The sequence below is a fragment of the Chelonoidis abingdonii genome, chromosome 8, assembly GCF_003597395.2.
Source record: "Chelonoidis abingdonii isolate Lonesome George chromosome 8, CheloAbing_2.0, whole genome shotgun sequence".
Lineage (NCBI taxonomy): Eukaryota > Metazoa > Chordata > Testudines > Testudinidae > Chelonoidis > Chelonoidis abingdonii.
In genome coordinates, this window is record NC_133776.1 from 69,433,638 (window position 1) to 69,449,689 (window position 16,052).

The following is a 16,052-nucleotide window of genomic DNA, read 5'->3' on the forward strand; positions in this document are numbered from 1 at the left end:
GATGATGATGGTAAGCTTGGGATGACAATATCAATATGCTTCCTACAAAGGGGAGGTGCTTCCAGGCTAGTCTGAAGTTCTATTGGCAACCCACAAGACTGGAGTTATGTTGCACACTGCATAGTAATTGTGCCTGCCATCAAGCTTGATGTTGCATCAGCAGCATCAATAGAGGCTTGTAGGGAGGTTAGCCATTAACTGACCCTGTATAGACAAAGATTTAAACTCCTTTGAGTAACATTGCTCCACATAAGAATATTGTAACATATTAGAAAGGCCAGATAGTTCATTCAGTGAAGTTGAAGGATAGTTAATGAATAACTCTTCTTTTCTAAAAAATATTTTTAGCACCTACTCCTTTCGAGTACGTCTGAAGGACTGATGTTTTGACCACTCTTGTTCTGCTCCACAACTAAACACTCTGCAGCAGATACATATGGATATATCTGAAATCTGTTAAGAGGAATTTAAAAGTCTTGTCTAAGTAAGTAATTATTTACAGAACCATAATAAAACACGCAAATGGAAAAAAGTGGAGATTGATAACTAGATCGGTTTCACAGACATAAGTGGCTGAAATGAACTGAGGGCCAGTTGGTCATCAGGCCCCCTAAATACTGATGAGGGAGGAGGCTCTAGAAGTCATCAAGGGAGCAGCTATGGTCATCTGACATTATTGGCTAAAGCATTCTGATCCCAAGTGCATGGGGTGCATGCATACCAGAAACGTAACAAATGTAAACAAGCATTCAAAGAAGTTTCAAATCTCTGAAAACAAAAGAACTCTGGGTCAAGGTTAAGTGAGTGAAAAACAGGAAGAACAAAAGGTAGATGATGACTCATTGCCAACTAAGTTAACAATCAAGACTCATTAAGATAACCTGCAAACTAGCCTTAATCGATTACTCCTTTGAATGCAAAATTAAGTCTCCTTGAGATTTATAGATGATACTACCAACACATGGAAGACACCTTTAGAGGTGCATTTAAGGGTACATCCAGACTACCTGCCGTATCGGCGGGTAGCAATCGGTTTATCGGGGATGGATATATCACGTCTTATCTAGACGCAATATATCGATCCCCAAACATGCTCCCCGTCGACTCCGGAACTCCATCGGAGCAAGCGGCGGTAGCGGAGTCGACAGGGGAGCCGCGGACATCGATCCTGCGCCGTGAGGACGGGAGGTAAGTCAGAATAAGATACTTTGACTTCAGCTACGGTATTCCCGTAGCTGAAGATGCATATCTTACGTCGACACGCCCCTCTAGTGTAGACTAGGCCTCTGAGTCTTCATTTTCAAGCTAAACTTTTAAATTCAAATGAGGGTCAAGGTTCCTTCCTTCACATGGTGCCTCTGCATTACAGCCTTAGTGAGGAAACAAGTCTATATTACATTCTGTTCAAAGTGGCAAGATCTGGAAGGGACAAATTCAGTTCTTAAACTGAAGTTTCTCAACAAGCCTATACATACATAGGTGTGTATATATATATTATATATATATATATATACACACACACATACACACACACACACTCACTTTTTCTGTAGAATTTCAGAAACCAAGTAGCTATTTTGTGCCACTTCCAATGCTCATCTGTCCCAAGCAGAGACACTTGACCCAATGGAAGAAATCTGCCTCCAGAGAGTTCTACACTTTAGATTGGTTTGGTGATTAACATAGATGGAGCAGTCATGGATCTCTGGTCAAATTCTCCTCAAGATCACCAAGACTATTAAATCTTCTGGTAGGGCACTGGTCCTCACTTCTGCTGTAACTGCTTGCCGCACAGGCCTGAAAAGACTGCTTCCTTCTGTAAAGGTGTTTGTATAAAATAATATTTTTTTCTAAGTCCAGAAGGGATATATATTCTAGTCTAAATTCCTGTATACCACAGGCCACTAAATCTCTCTTGACAACAGGCCACTGAATTTCACCCAGTGGTATTCTCGCCAACTGCCTGGTTGAAGAGAGACTGTTAGATTGCCAGATGAAGACTGCCTCCACTCCAGCTATTTGTTCCCCAAATTAATCTTCACCCAATACTTTGGAAGTTGTCAACGGTTGCTTGTCCTGGAACTCAGTCACATATGGCACCTGGAAACAGAGTTGCAAGTCACAGCTTTGACAGAACTCATACAGCATAAAGGGAACTGTCTGAGACAAAAGGCTTCTGACAGAAAAGTTTTGTGCAGTACGGTTCCAACCTTGACCCATTTAAGCTTATCCTGGCTGCTAAGGTCATGGTGTACAATTATCCATTCCATGAGGGCTGTGGTGAAATATTGCCCATAGTAGTTCAGAAGAGTAATTTCTTTTCAAGGTCAAACCAGCCCTCAAAGCCTTTTGGTTGATATTCCTCCTTGCTGTGAATAACAGTGTTTGACTAGAGCAGACACTGGTGTACCACTTTCAGCCAAGAGACTAGATCTGACTTGGTGGCATGCAAGAGCATCTGGGTTTGTTTACTTAGCTTCTTTGTTTCACATACATTTCACTTCCAATCTCATCTCACCAACTCTGGGATTCTGGGCTCCAGCTGGAGGGGAATAACCATCAAACAAAAACACTGAAAACTTGAATGGCTGGACCACTACCTGTTGAACTTATCACTATTCTTTCTCATGTTATAGCAAGCTAGTGGAGGTAAACTAGACACACTATATATGAAACCTGCAATGTCACCATCAAAGGACTATTTACCAACTTCTCTAAAGAAAGCAATACTCCAGCTGGTTCTCACAAAAAGTAACATTTGATGTGGACAATCTCCTATGCCACTTTGTATCCCTCCTACACTTCCTACCCAAGTTGTATCACCATACATGGAGAATCCAAGACCTGACATTTACCAACATTGGTAGTCAATGACATGGTGCAGCTGATGCACTTACAAGATGCTAGTGGATATTACAACAAGGGATTCAATCATTTATCTTCAACAGGATCAGAGAACTGCAAAACGCAGATATTACTTATGCAAGAAGGATCAGTACTCTTTTCTTCCCTACTCTACGAGAAATCTTGGAGAAGCAGAGATACTCCACAAACTCCATGACTATAAACATATCAATGACACCAAGCTGCCTCTTTCAGCAAATGGCATCAAATCTGCATGAGATGAGCATCCAAAAAAGCAGCTAGCCCTAATGAACTCAAGGAAGATTGAAGGTAGGACAGGAGCTGGCCAAGGTACTGACCTCTTCTTTCATCAAAGGTATTTACTCTCATTCAAGATAATATAAAGTCCCAGGGTCTTATCGAACTCATCACTACCCACATAGTAACTAAGTTCAGAGATATAACCTTCATTTTGCCAGCGCTATTCCCTTCCATCTCAAAGATTCAGCCACTGTGATGTGTTTATTTCTCACCTGCGGAGGGAACTATGAGAAATCATTATATGGGGCTGACACAGTTTTAGAATTTGTTGGGGAACTGTCTGGCAAAACTCACAAAAAAATAAAAAATGAATATTTAATCTTCTTCATAGTATAGCCAGAAAAAGCAAAATGTACCTCAAGCTTCTTCAGTGAAACAGCTTAAAGAACAAAAACGAGAGTACATTTAATATTATTTTTTAACTAAAAAAAGGCTAGAAAAAAGGTGGCCGCCTTCAGTTATCCACCTGAACAAAAAAGGAGATTAAAAATTAGAGGTATAAAAATCAGATAATATCTTGAACTTGAGAGTGATAACAGAAGCTGCAGATCGAAGTTTTTGATTAACCCAAGAGTGAAAGGTGAACAGTGGTCCAAAACTTCAAAACTTAGAAATCTACATGCTCTGTTACTGGTGCTCAGAGTAATGCAGGTACTTGATAACCACTGTGGCAAGAGGATCAGTAATGTAGCTACATGAAGTCCTGCTGCCAGCGTTAGAAGCAGCAGGACACTGCACCTGTATCCACTAACACTGCACAAGCTGCACTTCCAAAAGTAATAGCAGCAGAAATCCTAAGCATGACAGACCTAACACCCACATCACTGGGCTCATTCCTGCCTCCAAGAGTGAAACTTTTGTTTGCCCTCTCTCCCCCACCCCTTTTTTTCAAAATGTAGCCATTGTTTCCAGACTAGCAGCTGTAAGGGTTCAAACGCTAATTCAGCATTCTACGGCCACATGTATCCAAATGAAGGTACTTAGGATTGTACTCAGTGTTAACCAGATGTATCCTGGCTGTCAGTTTCTGGAACTCCACATAGAATGAAATTCTTCTAATGTGGTGGAGGGCACCTGACACATACACTCCCATTTTCTGATTCAGTGAAGTAGTACTGTGCTGCCATCATAATGCAACACCTAAGCCACCTGAAGCATACCAAGAAATTAAAGTTCATAAAGTACAATACAAAAAAATTACAGGATTTTAGATAAAGGGATCTCATCCTCATATAGTATTTCATTACTAATAGAAAATAGTACAAGAAAGCAGATACATGTATGCTATGATGCCCTGATGTTAAAAATAGTTTGCATCTTCATAATAAGAATATTTGCATTGTAGTATCTGTCCTCTCCAAGATAAGAAAGTGTTTAAATGGCTGACTGATTTTGTTCATCTGATTTTAAAAAAATTAACAACACTGGAGAGGGGTCAAGGCAAGCAGGAGAACTGGGATTCTACAGAATTGTAGAAATAATTTTAAATGGAAAGCAGATCTACGACTATCTGCTTTCAAAGTTATATATATTGAAGTTAATTTGACTAATAGTGAGTTCATAACGAAAACTAAGTCCATTAGGACTGTCACAGTAACTGACCAATTCATTTCTGATAGTGTTATGCTGATATGCAAAAGCAAGAAAGTAAAGATTCTTAAAGCAACTCTGTTAACTTTTTTGGGGGGGCGGGGGGCAGGCTGCATAACCTCTTAATGTGTTCAGAATAAAATTATTTAGAACTACTAAAATATCACCAGGTCCTAAATACAAGTAAAGAATACTTAAAATATTAAACAGGAAGTAGAATGAAAATGGATTTGGCAGATGGGTCATTACTGGCAGTGTGACTTCTCACTCACTTTTTCATTTATCTGAGATTTGAATGAAGCATTAAAATTCAACCAGGCCGCCTCAGACAGGTTTACATTTGTTTTATAACACTGTTGTGAGATTAACAACAACAACAACTTTAATTTCTGTAGTGAACATGCGGAAACAACTTACTGGCAATATTTTCTTCAGTCCACAGCGTAGGAATTCATTTCTCAAGTGTATCCTAAAATCAAGATCTTCTGGAGAAGTGACAAGGGCATTTATAAACTGCATGCAGGCCACCTGTAATTACAAAAATTAACTTACTAAAAATCTCTCTTTCAGTGCTCACACATGGTTTACATACAAGCAACTTAATCTTTTCTGCCTTTAAATATTTAAAACCTACTAATCAAATAAAGTGGCATACAGCAAACAACAACAAAGGTGTTTCTTATTATATTGTCCAGTTAAAATCCAGTATTACTTAATAATTTTACAATGGCTGAAAGAATTTTGTTTACAAGTGTAATGAATGTGCAAGGACTGCCATTTGAACAGACAAACATTTAAAGGGTGGTCTGATTTTACGCTTAACACTTTCATGAATCTTTGAGGAGAAGTTTACAGTTTCTGGTTTTTATTTTTTTGTTTGCATGCCTGAATGATTTTAAATTAATTCCTTGATAAAGATAATGAGATTTGGCTTTTTCCCCAGTGAATACCTATTGTTTTTGAAAAAAGTTCTCTATGTGATGTATTTAGGGAACATTTCAACAAGATTTCAATTAATACTAGAGGTTCATATATAAATATTATAGTGTATAATATGGATTGTATTATCTGCTAAAATTTAGAACAAATTTGTCATTTACTATAATTCAGTGAATCTTCTATAAATAAGTTTAATGAAATGTTACACAAAGACAACAAATAACCCTGCACCTTTTTGCCTGATCTACGTGTAGTATCCATAATGTAGCCAAGTATACAAACATTTTGTTCACTGGGTGTGGTGTTTTTTTTTTATTTGCTTTTAACTAAATATGATAGCCATTTTTATATCTATAAATGAAATCAGAAGAGCAAAAAATTCATCCCATTAAAAGCAAGTGTGATGATCCTATTGCAACACTTTAGGCTACCTCTAAATATGTTCTTCATGTGTAGATAATTCACTGATGTTTATAAGCAGATTCATTATGTTTCATCCATATTATAATAGTTAAACAACTATGCTAAACAACTACATGCAATAGCAAATATTGTTCCATTTGCTTACATAAAGTACTATGATCACTATATAGAATTATACTGCTAATAAAGGGTTCTGGTTTTGTTTCTGATAATGATATCTATGTTGGAGGACTTGCTTCATCTTCCCAGTATTTTTGTGATAACTGGCGATTAGAAGACAATCAACAAAAAGCTAACTGCCAGGTGTCTTTTGCATTACTCCTGCACAGCATTTTGGAAAATGCCTGAAGGCTCAAGCTACTGACTTACAGTTTAATTGAACAGCTGTGCATTTTAATTGCTTTATTTTAAAAACAGGCAGACAATTATGTAATGCCAAAAGTGCTGATACACATTAAGACTGCAAGGGGACTCCTGGGAAATTCCAGGTTTGGTGAAAGATGTTAACGGCAAGTAAAAGCAGAACCAACATACAAATTAATAGTAGCCAGGGAAAAAAATAAGCAACAGATGAAAAATACCCTTTCAATTTTAATTACTTTCACCATTTGGTTCTAATCAAATACTTTAAGGAGCGTGTTGAATTTGTCCTGAAAAGCACAGAAAAGGTTGTACTGAAAAGGTTGAAGCAGTGCAACCTTCCATATAGCTGTAGAAAGCTGGTAGAGGCTATGCATACTGTACAAGCCCATAACTACATTATCATTGTGTTTGCTTGAGTGATCCTTGTTATGTTACAACTATGACATGACTGAACAAGCCAAAGTACATGTCTAATCGGAAATTAATAGAGAGAAAAGGTGCCATCTGCTATGATTGTTTCTGCCAGAAGAAATTCTGGCTTAATGGCCTGTGTTAGTACATTACAAGTAAAGAACATTTTTGTCAGAAACAAGTTAATGAGTCTTGCAGTTGTACCTTTGCTCAAGTGTATATATTTGGATCAAGGAGATAATAAATATGGGGAAAAATCTATAAAATGGACTTCTTTTGTAACAACATCTGTATGATTGACTGTAGTACAAGGCTGATAATAGTCTATGACAGAAGATATTCATTTGATAGACAATGTATTACAGTAATGAAACTAGGTGGGTTTCTCCAGCCAGCAAAATAAAATTATTATTAATAATAAATAATAAAACGTGTCTGGGGATATTGAGAGGTTAACCATTGAAAGAAAAAAGTGTACAGAGGAAAAATTGATTTAACAATTTTCATTTAGGTCATTTTCTTTTCTCAGACATGGCCACAATAAATTATAAACTGCTATCTAAACTGAATTATCTCACCTATAGCCTACCACGAAACAACCATAAAGGTAAAGATCATATATTTATATGTTCAGTTATCATAAGAGCAAGCAAAAGATGGCTGCAAGAATTTTTGTCCTGTTTTACAGTTCAGCCTGCTTAATAATAAAAGACGGATGTAAAAACGCCAATCTGAATGGATTCCAGCAAAATGAAGACTTTTGTTTCCCAAATTTAAAAATAGCAGTAGAAAAAAAATAAATAATGGGTTCTCAATCCTTGGCCATTTTTCCCTCAAAAGTAAAATTTAAGTTAATTTAACTACATATGAGTTGTAGAAAGGAAAAAAATAACATGTAATTTGCAGTACTTTGCATCCACTTTGTGTTTATAAAAATATCTTTTTAGAGTTAAAAAAAAATTTTTTTTTTTTAATTCAGAGTTATAAAACACTGCCCCTGGGTGTCCAGGTGCATGAATGAGTCAACAGTGTGATACTGTTGCAAAAAAGGCAAACGTGATTCTGGGATGCATTAACAGGTATGTTGTGCCAAGACACGAGAAGTCATTCTTCCGCTCTACTCTGCGCTGGTTAGGCCTCAACTGGAGTATTGTGTCCAGTTCTGGGCACCGCATTTCAAGAAAGATGTGGAGAAATTGGAGAGGGTCCAGAGAAGAGCAACAAGAATGATTAAAGGTCTTGAGAACATGACCTATGAAGGAAGGCTGAAAGAATTGGGTTTGTTTAGTTTGGAAAAGAGAAGACTGAGAGGGGACATGATAGCAGTTTTCAGGTATCTAAAAGGGTGTCATCAGGAGGAGGGAGAAAACTTGTTCACCTTAGCCTCTAATGATAGAACAAGAAGCAATGGGCTTAAACTGCAGCAAGGGAGATTTAGGCTGGACATTAGGAAAAAGTTCCTAACTGTCAGGGTAGTTAAACACTGGAATAAATTGCCTAGGGAGGTTGTGGAATCTCCATCTCTGGAGATATTTAAGAGTAGATTAGATAAATGTCTATCAGGGATGGTCTAGACAGGATTTGGTCCTGCCATGAGGGCAAGGGACTGAACTCGATGTCCTCTCGAAGTCCCTTCCAGTCCTAGAGTCTATGAATCTATGAAGAGGGGAAAGAAGCATTTTAAATTAATGCATCTTAAACTTTAATAAAAAGGTCCAGGCACATTAAGGTGCCAGGAGAAACAAATCAAAATAATGAAGTTCACATTAGGCACTAAACCTCCAATACATGAACATAACAGAATCAATACAAAATTTTATTCTATTTACATGTAAGCTTAAAATATTTAAATTAATTCTCTTGTATGATTCTGAACATATTAATATTCTTCCCTTGTAAAAAGAAGTTACATTACTTTTAAAACCACATATTTTAACTTCTGACAACAAAAACATCTGAGATATCGATATGCAAAATCTCTAAAAAACATAATTATACGGCTTTCAGCACCGCGAACATTATTTTACTTGACCTTCAAAGATCATAATCTTACTTTCATACTACAGTAGAACGAGCTTTTCATATTGTTCTGTAAAGATTACAAAACCTATCTTTGTCATAGGGCCTTAGCCTTTCGGTGGAAAGGTCATGCAATCAATCATTATCTTACTCACAAAAGATATTATAGGGCATGACTTCATTCCTCTGTCATGATTCAGAGTTAACACACAATATGGGCAAAATCCCCCACTCAGATACACTAAATGGACCTCTACAGGGATTTTGACTTTTAACCTATACAACGCCAAAGGTTATTCAGTTACTAAACCGGTATTTTTCTTCATAATCACAAACTTGGCTGACAAAGATCCATAATGATTTATACCACGGCTACACAAATGCCATTGACCTTCTGTGTTATGCACATACATATATAGAAGAAAAGCTTTAATACAAAAGTAGATGGATCTTGCATACCTAACACTGCTTTCAAAATAGCTAAGGAAATTCTCGGCTTTCAAGAGTCATTTTTAAATACTAATTCATTTGGATGGTTCAAAAAAATACAAACATATCTATGGATTTCTAACAAGATTCATAATCATAGCATCTAAGCACTGGTAAGATTTTCCAAAATTACCTACATATTTATCACCCTATAAAAGAACAAAACATTTTGACATCAGTTGCAATTTATAAATTGCTTCATTCTACTCAGTGAATATGTCCACCATACATGATACTGTATATTTAACAATCCTGAAGCAGTGAAAATGTAGTTTGATGGTTTTCAGGGTGACAGGGAAAGCAACTTTTGTAACAGTGGATTTTTTTTATTTATGTATTTAAATTTACTAAGACAATCATCTCTTCCCCAATTTAGTGATACTCCAACTGGCTGAGGAACGTTGAAGGCATCTTGCCATCAGCACCTTTCTGAACATTGGTAAGAAGTGGATCGAGATACTCATTCCAAGGATTTTCTTTTAGTTAAGGCTAAAAAAATCACAACAGAAGCTAAATTCTTCAAACCTGTATGAGCACAAACCTGGCCTGTTCTCTTCAATGGTGGCTGCACTGAAATCACTTCATGCCTTTCATATATCTCATTTTCTTAGGCATTTGCTCTGAAATCCCAGTCCAGCACTTTAGAAAAAATTGCTGAGCTATGAACCAGCTGTTTTTATATTTCCATGCCCTGTATTTCAGAGACTTAAAAAAATTCCCAAACCAGTATTGCATGTCTTGGGTCAGAGAGCAAGTCTGCATATAAAGTAGCAATTAGCTATATTAGCAATGACTAATAACATTGAGCAGATAAACTTCACATGGAGTTGGATGGCAGAAGAATATGATATCCTGTAGACAGCCATCCTGCAAGTCTATGGGATCAGTTGGATTAAATGCTTTCAGCTTCTACATATATTTAATCCTAAAGCCCATTTTACAGTACTGTATAATACATATCACAGTATCTAAAGCAGTAGCTGTGACAGACAAGAATCTGCTATGTAATAATCTAGAAGTACGGACGTATAATTTTCTCAACCCTGCATGTGATCTGGTCAGTGAGATAATACCATAGCCTTTCATAGCCTTTAAGGTCAGAAGGGACCATTATGATCATCTAGTCTGACCTCCTGCACAATGCAGGGCACAGAATCTCACCCACCCACTCCTGTATCAAACCCCTAACCTATATCTGAGCTACTGAAGTCCTCAAATCGTGGTTTAAAGACTTCAAGTTGCAGAGAATCCTCCAGCAAGTGACCTGTGCCCCACGCTGCAGAGGACAGCAAAAAAAACCCAGGCCAATCTGCCAATCTGCCCTGGAGCATTACTGGGGCTTTGCTGTACAAACTTATTTGTCTAGCTTAAGAGAGGACTATTGGGGAATACAACAGTAAAGCAACACATGACTAAATAAGCAGCCTCCCAAAAACACATTTTAGCAATAAAAAGACAATGGGGTAAGCCATTAGTTTCAGAGACCCCTGCTGGTGCTGGGAGCAGGGGTCCAGGCAGCAGCCTGGGACCCCCACTGGTGCTGGGGAATGGGGGATGGTAGGCTCCCTACCCAGCTCTGCATGTCCCTGCAGTTTCTAGGCCGAGGCAAGGCCAAAGGAGCTCCATGCACTTGCTCCCGCCACAAGCTCCAGCTCCACAGCTCCCATTGGCCAGGAACAGCAGCCAATAGAAGCTGTGGGGGCAATGCCTGTGCGCAGGGGCAGCACACAGATCCCACTGGCCCCTCTACCTAGAAGCTGCAAGGACATACCAGCTGCTTCCAGGAAGGCCCCCCAAGGTAAGCATCACCACACACCCCAACTCCCTGCCCCACCCCTGAGTCCTCTCCTTCATCCAAACTGTCCCAGAAGAAACCGGCCCAGGGGCTGCCTGAGCTGCTCAGGAGCCAGCCACTTCGTCTGCTGCAGAAGTCACAGAGGTCATGGAAAGTAACAGAATCAGTGACTTCCGTGACCTCCATGACAGATACACAGCCTTAATTATGACTAGATAATGTTTTACAAATTTAAACAAAAAATGAATTTCTAATGTAAGAAACAAGCAAGAAGAGGGATCCCATAGACTTGCAGGATGGCTGTCTACAGGCATCATTTATTCACAATGAAGAGTAAAAAGGGCACAGCAGTTTGTCCTTTTTCCAGATTAAATTAACATATGAAAGAGGTGAGCAAGTCAAAGTTTCTGGGATTTTCCTTCCTGGACTTTATAATGTGTGTTGGTTCATACAAGAGTCTAGAGTTTTAAAATGCCTCTTAATTTTTTTTCTATAATCTCTAGAAAAATAAAATGTTTATACAACTGTGTGTGTGATATAGTGGATAAGGCATTGGACTGGAACTCTGGAGACTCTGGTTCTATTTCTGGTTCAACCACTGGCCTCCTGATAAGTACCTTCACATGCCTGTGCTTCAGATTCCCAATCTGTAATATGGGAAGAAGAAGCCTCATCTCCTTCGTAAAGTGCTTTGAGAGCTACTGATGAGAAGTGTTATATAAGAGGTAAGTATTATTATTCTAAGCATTTCACACACAAATAAAATATTTTGTGCCTTTATATAGTGCTCAGATCTGCAAGTCTTTACTTAGTCAATACACCCATTGACTTTAATTTACTATCTCTATATAAAAAAAGGAGATTCAGATTTCTAACACAACTGAACCACTAGCATTCATTCTAGCTAATCGCTTAAAATTTCTTTTGAAGTTATTTTATTTTTAAACAACAAGCAAATACAAAAGAATTGTTTTCAGCATATCTATTGGTAGATAGGAGATATACCATGCCAAAATCCAAAATCAGACAGTAATACTGGGGTCAACATTTCCCAGAATTTTCCAAGATTACTTTATTAACATTCTCAGTAATAAAGGCAATGTCTAATACAACCAATTAATTATTGTATGTCTGCAAGGCTCTTCAAATATTTCTACTGAACTGAAGTCTTCTTGATTTTGTATTCATAGATGCTAACTGCTGGAAAAGAGTTTCCACAGAGTTTGTCTACTTAATTACTCCCAACAATAAATTTTCCTTTTATTGAAATATATAAAGGCACAAATTTACATAGCAAAACAATTAAAAGATGCAAAAACAGTTGAGCTGATTTCATTTTGTTACCATTTTTCATTATATTTAGACATCTGACAATTAGATCATGTTCAAGATACAGCAAACCCACCTGCAACTGCAAAGCTTCATGGTTCTCCAATCCCTGCACAACTGGAGAAAAACGTTCTCTGTTATTTCTCTCAGCTGCAGTCGTTATTGCTTCTAAAAGTTTGTCCAGACTGTGAGAGAGAGAGTGAGAGTGAAAGAGAGAGAGTGTGTGTGAGAGAGGGGAATTCATAGGTAGTTTACCACAGAGCATTAGATCTTCCACATGAGGTATTAAAATAAAATCTTCAAATGACTTCAGAATGCCTAGGCTATTTCAAAATGAAAATTCAATCACAATATCTGGGAAATCTGTTAAGAGTTTTGTTTTGTTTTTTAAATTAGTCATCTTGGTTAAAAATCAATCGTACAAGTTCAGAGAAAAGTTTAATATTTTGCATCCTTTGTCACTTAAATACTAGTGTCACCTTTGACTGGACAGCAGCATCAACACTGGATATGTACATATATTGCTTGTTATTTATCTGTTCGCTATGACTCATCTAAACCGAAATACATTTTTATCTACAAGACTCAAGCCCTTACCATATAATTATTTCATACAGGACCTTATCAAAGGCATTTTAAAAATTAAGAGTAAATAATTGGGTCCATTTGGTCACCTTTATCTACTCTCTCATTATTTTTTGGAAGTATTCTAACAGATTAAAAAGATATAATTTACTGCCATAAAAGCCATAATGGTTTCACCCATATGTATATAGGAACACTTCTACCCTATTCTTACATTGCCCGTCAATTTCTCTGGAACTGAGAACTGACTCACCAGCCAATAACTCAGTGTCTCAGTCATGACAATTTTAAGTTTTGCAGCACATAGGGACTTTCCATGGTTTTCACTCACTCACACATGGAATGCTGTATATCGCAATACAAGCAAACTATTCAACAGCTCAAACTTGTCATGCTCGGATAAAGTCAAATGTGGATTATAAAGAACCATGGTCTGAAAAACTATCTTACCCCAAAATCATTTTTAGTCTCTCAGTAAATGGTGTCAGTGTCAATATTTTAGTACAAAGGATATAATTCCAATATATAAACTATTCCAACTGACTTATCAAAACACTGATTCTGTCTATTTAAATAGATAATGCATTTCTTTTCACCTAAACTAAAAACAGTGTAACAGAAGAGGAAAAGATTACTAAAGACATTTGTAAGATAAATGACTTATCACCAGACACGAGTTTACCCCATGTTATACTACTACAGAAGAAAACAGAGAGTAACAAAATAATCTACAACATGCAAAATTAAGTGGAACATTTGTAATCACTTTCTCATGCCAAAACACACGAATAGATAAAATGGAAAACCCAAGTTAGTTATTTTCTCAAAGCCCTACATACAATAAGTATCTCTTCAACACATTACTTACATATTTTCCTCTCCAACAATACAAATGGCAGAAAGTATTTTTACTGTTTCCGTCATCATGTTTGGTTGCTTTGGATCAATTGCTCTTGCTAGTAACAAAAGGCTTCTTTCATCTCCTAGAGTTCTTTCCAACCCGTACTTTAAAAAGAGAGAGACAACAATGAGTTCTTCACGAAAAGGTATTCCTCTCCCTCAGACACGTATAGCCTGCATATCCAAGATTGGACATAAAAAGTATTTTTTTTTCAAGTATTTTCACTTCAATGGGAAACTTGCTTCAGCACACAAACAGCTTTATCGCTCGTGGACTAAATTCACCTTTTAAACTATAATCTTCTTCCTGAAAAAGACAAATCTTAATAATTCAGATATGCTGAAGTATAATAGGTATCTCGATTAAGCGGTTTCATCACTTTTTTCCCCCACCTACATCAAATGACTGAATCTTTCATCAATACATTCAGGTAAGTAACAGCAATAAAACTAAGTAACAATAATAAATTGCTATATTTAGCATGAAACTGCAAGGTGAACACCAGTAACTGAATACTTTGCAATTTGTTATGGGAGATTAAAAAAGTCATAAATCATCTAATAATGCAGATTTCAAACAACAGCTCACACAAGTAAAACTCTTCATTGACATGAATCTTCGAAACAAACTTTGGTTAGATTCCATTTTAACTGGTTAACATCTGAGAACATAATTCCAATGTATTCCCTTAAATCTAGTATCTATTTTTAAGTTTGGAAATAGCAACTACTAGAAACTTCAATTACACACATACACTAGCTAATATTAAGAGAAAATAGGTGTAATTTATGTCTGTGATTGAAGACAATATCTGAGTGTACTCCGCCTTCATCTGTGTGTGTATAAAATTAACAGCTTAAATCATTCTGTTTACCAGAATGTGGAATCTCAAAACAGGTTAAAAAACCACATTTTTCTCAAGATGCAGAGCACCTACAACTTGTTTTAAAGTCATTGGGGGCTGTGAGTTCAGCACTTCTGAAAACTTAAACGTGGTTATCTTGCTAAGCACAGAACTAGGTGATTAACTTTGGACATCCATGCCTGAATATGATGGCTGAATGACTATATCATCTATTTTATGAATATTAAGCATTTCTCTACTTGCTTTCATATTGTTCTGGCCTTCTATTTCTACAGTTTAAAGAATACCACAAAGTTCCCTACAATCTGCTCACCAAATGTAGCCTTGACATTTCTTACAGAAAAAATATGTTCATTTTCATTCCCAAATTCATGGGTTTTTTAACATATTAAAATTAAACATTTTAGTCCAAGAAAACAGTTGATCCCATGAATTATGTATTTTGATTTCTACTACTCCACATCAACTAAGCGCTCATCCAAGACTTTACAATATCTTAAAAACAAACCAACTCTGCCCATTAACTCCGGATCACAGTATCTTAGAAATAATGGCATCATTAATTTTAACTTCATCTAAATAATCCCCACTATAGTTCTTTCTCCCCTTGCACCCATCTCTTACCAGGCTAGAGAAAAGAGAGAAGCCTTGAGGCACCCTGTTCCTGTTAAACTCCACATATTAGGAAGAAAAAATTGGAGGAGAACTTTTTTATTATTATTTCCATTCTACAGAAGTATTATGAATATTTCCCTAACAAGCAAATTAAATTTGGTCCACAGCATTCAATAAAATTGTTACTGAAACATCCTTTTCTCTGAAGATACATGAACTGGACACTCAAGTCTGTACTGCATCCTTATCCCCAATTCACTAATGCAGGACTTAAATATTTACTACTCTGAATTTCTCACTTTTGACAAAGAAGCATGACTAAAAGAAAAGATGCAATAATGTTAAACTTCATTATTGCACTTAGGTCTTTATCAAACAGGCAGGCATGATCAAAGCACCAAAAACTAAACAAAAATATTTCTCTTACCTTATTATTCATAAATGCTTTGAGGCACTGAATAAGCTTATGTTGATTCTTCTTGTCAATACTTTCTTGCCTTGAAAGAAAAACCAACAGCATTAACTAAGGTCAAAACATTAATAGTAGTTTCCATCTCCCACCC

The 16,052-nt window shown here is 36.8% G+C and overlaps 1 protein-coding gene across 1 annotated transcript in view; it reads right to left on the bottom strand.

Annotated features, from left to right (window-relative positions):
- The window catches only part of DIAPH2 (diaphanous related formin 2), an 854,113-nt gene that overhangs the window by 671,507 nt on the left and 166,554 nt on the right, over positions 1–16,052 (bottom strand). Inside the window, 4 exon segments of the mRNA XM_075068735.1 lie at positions 5,173–5,283; positions 12,600–12,708; positions 13,977–14,113; positions 15,917–15,986. Of these exon segments, the coding sequence (XP_074924836.1) occupies positions 5,173–5,283; positions 12,600–12,708; positions 13,977–14,113; positions 15,917–15,986 (427 nt within the window).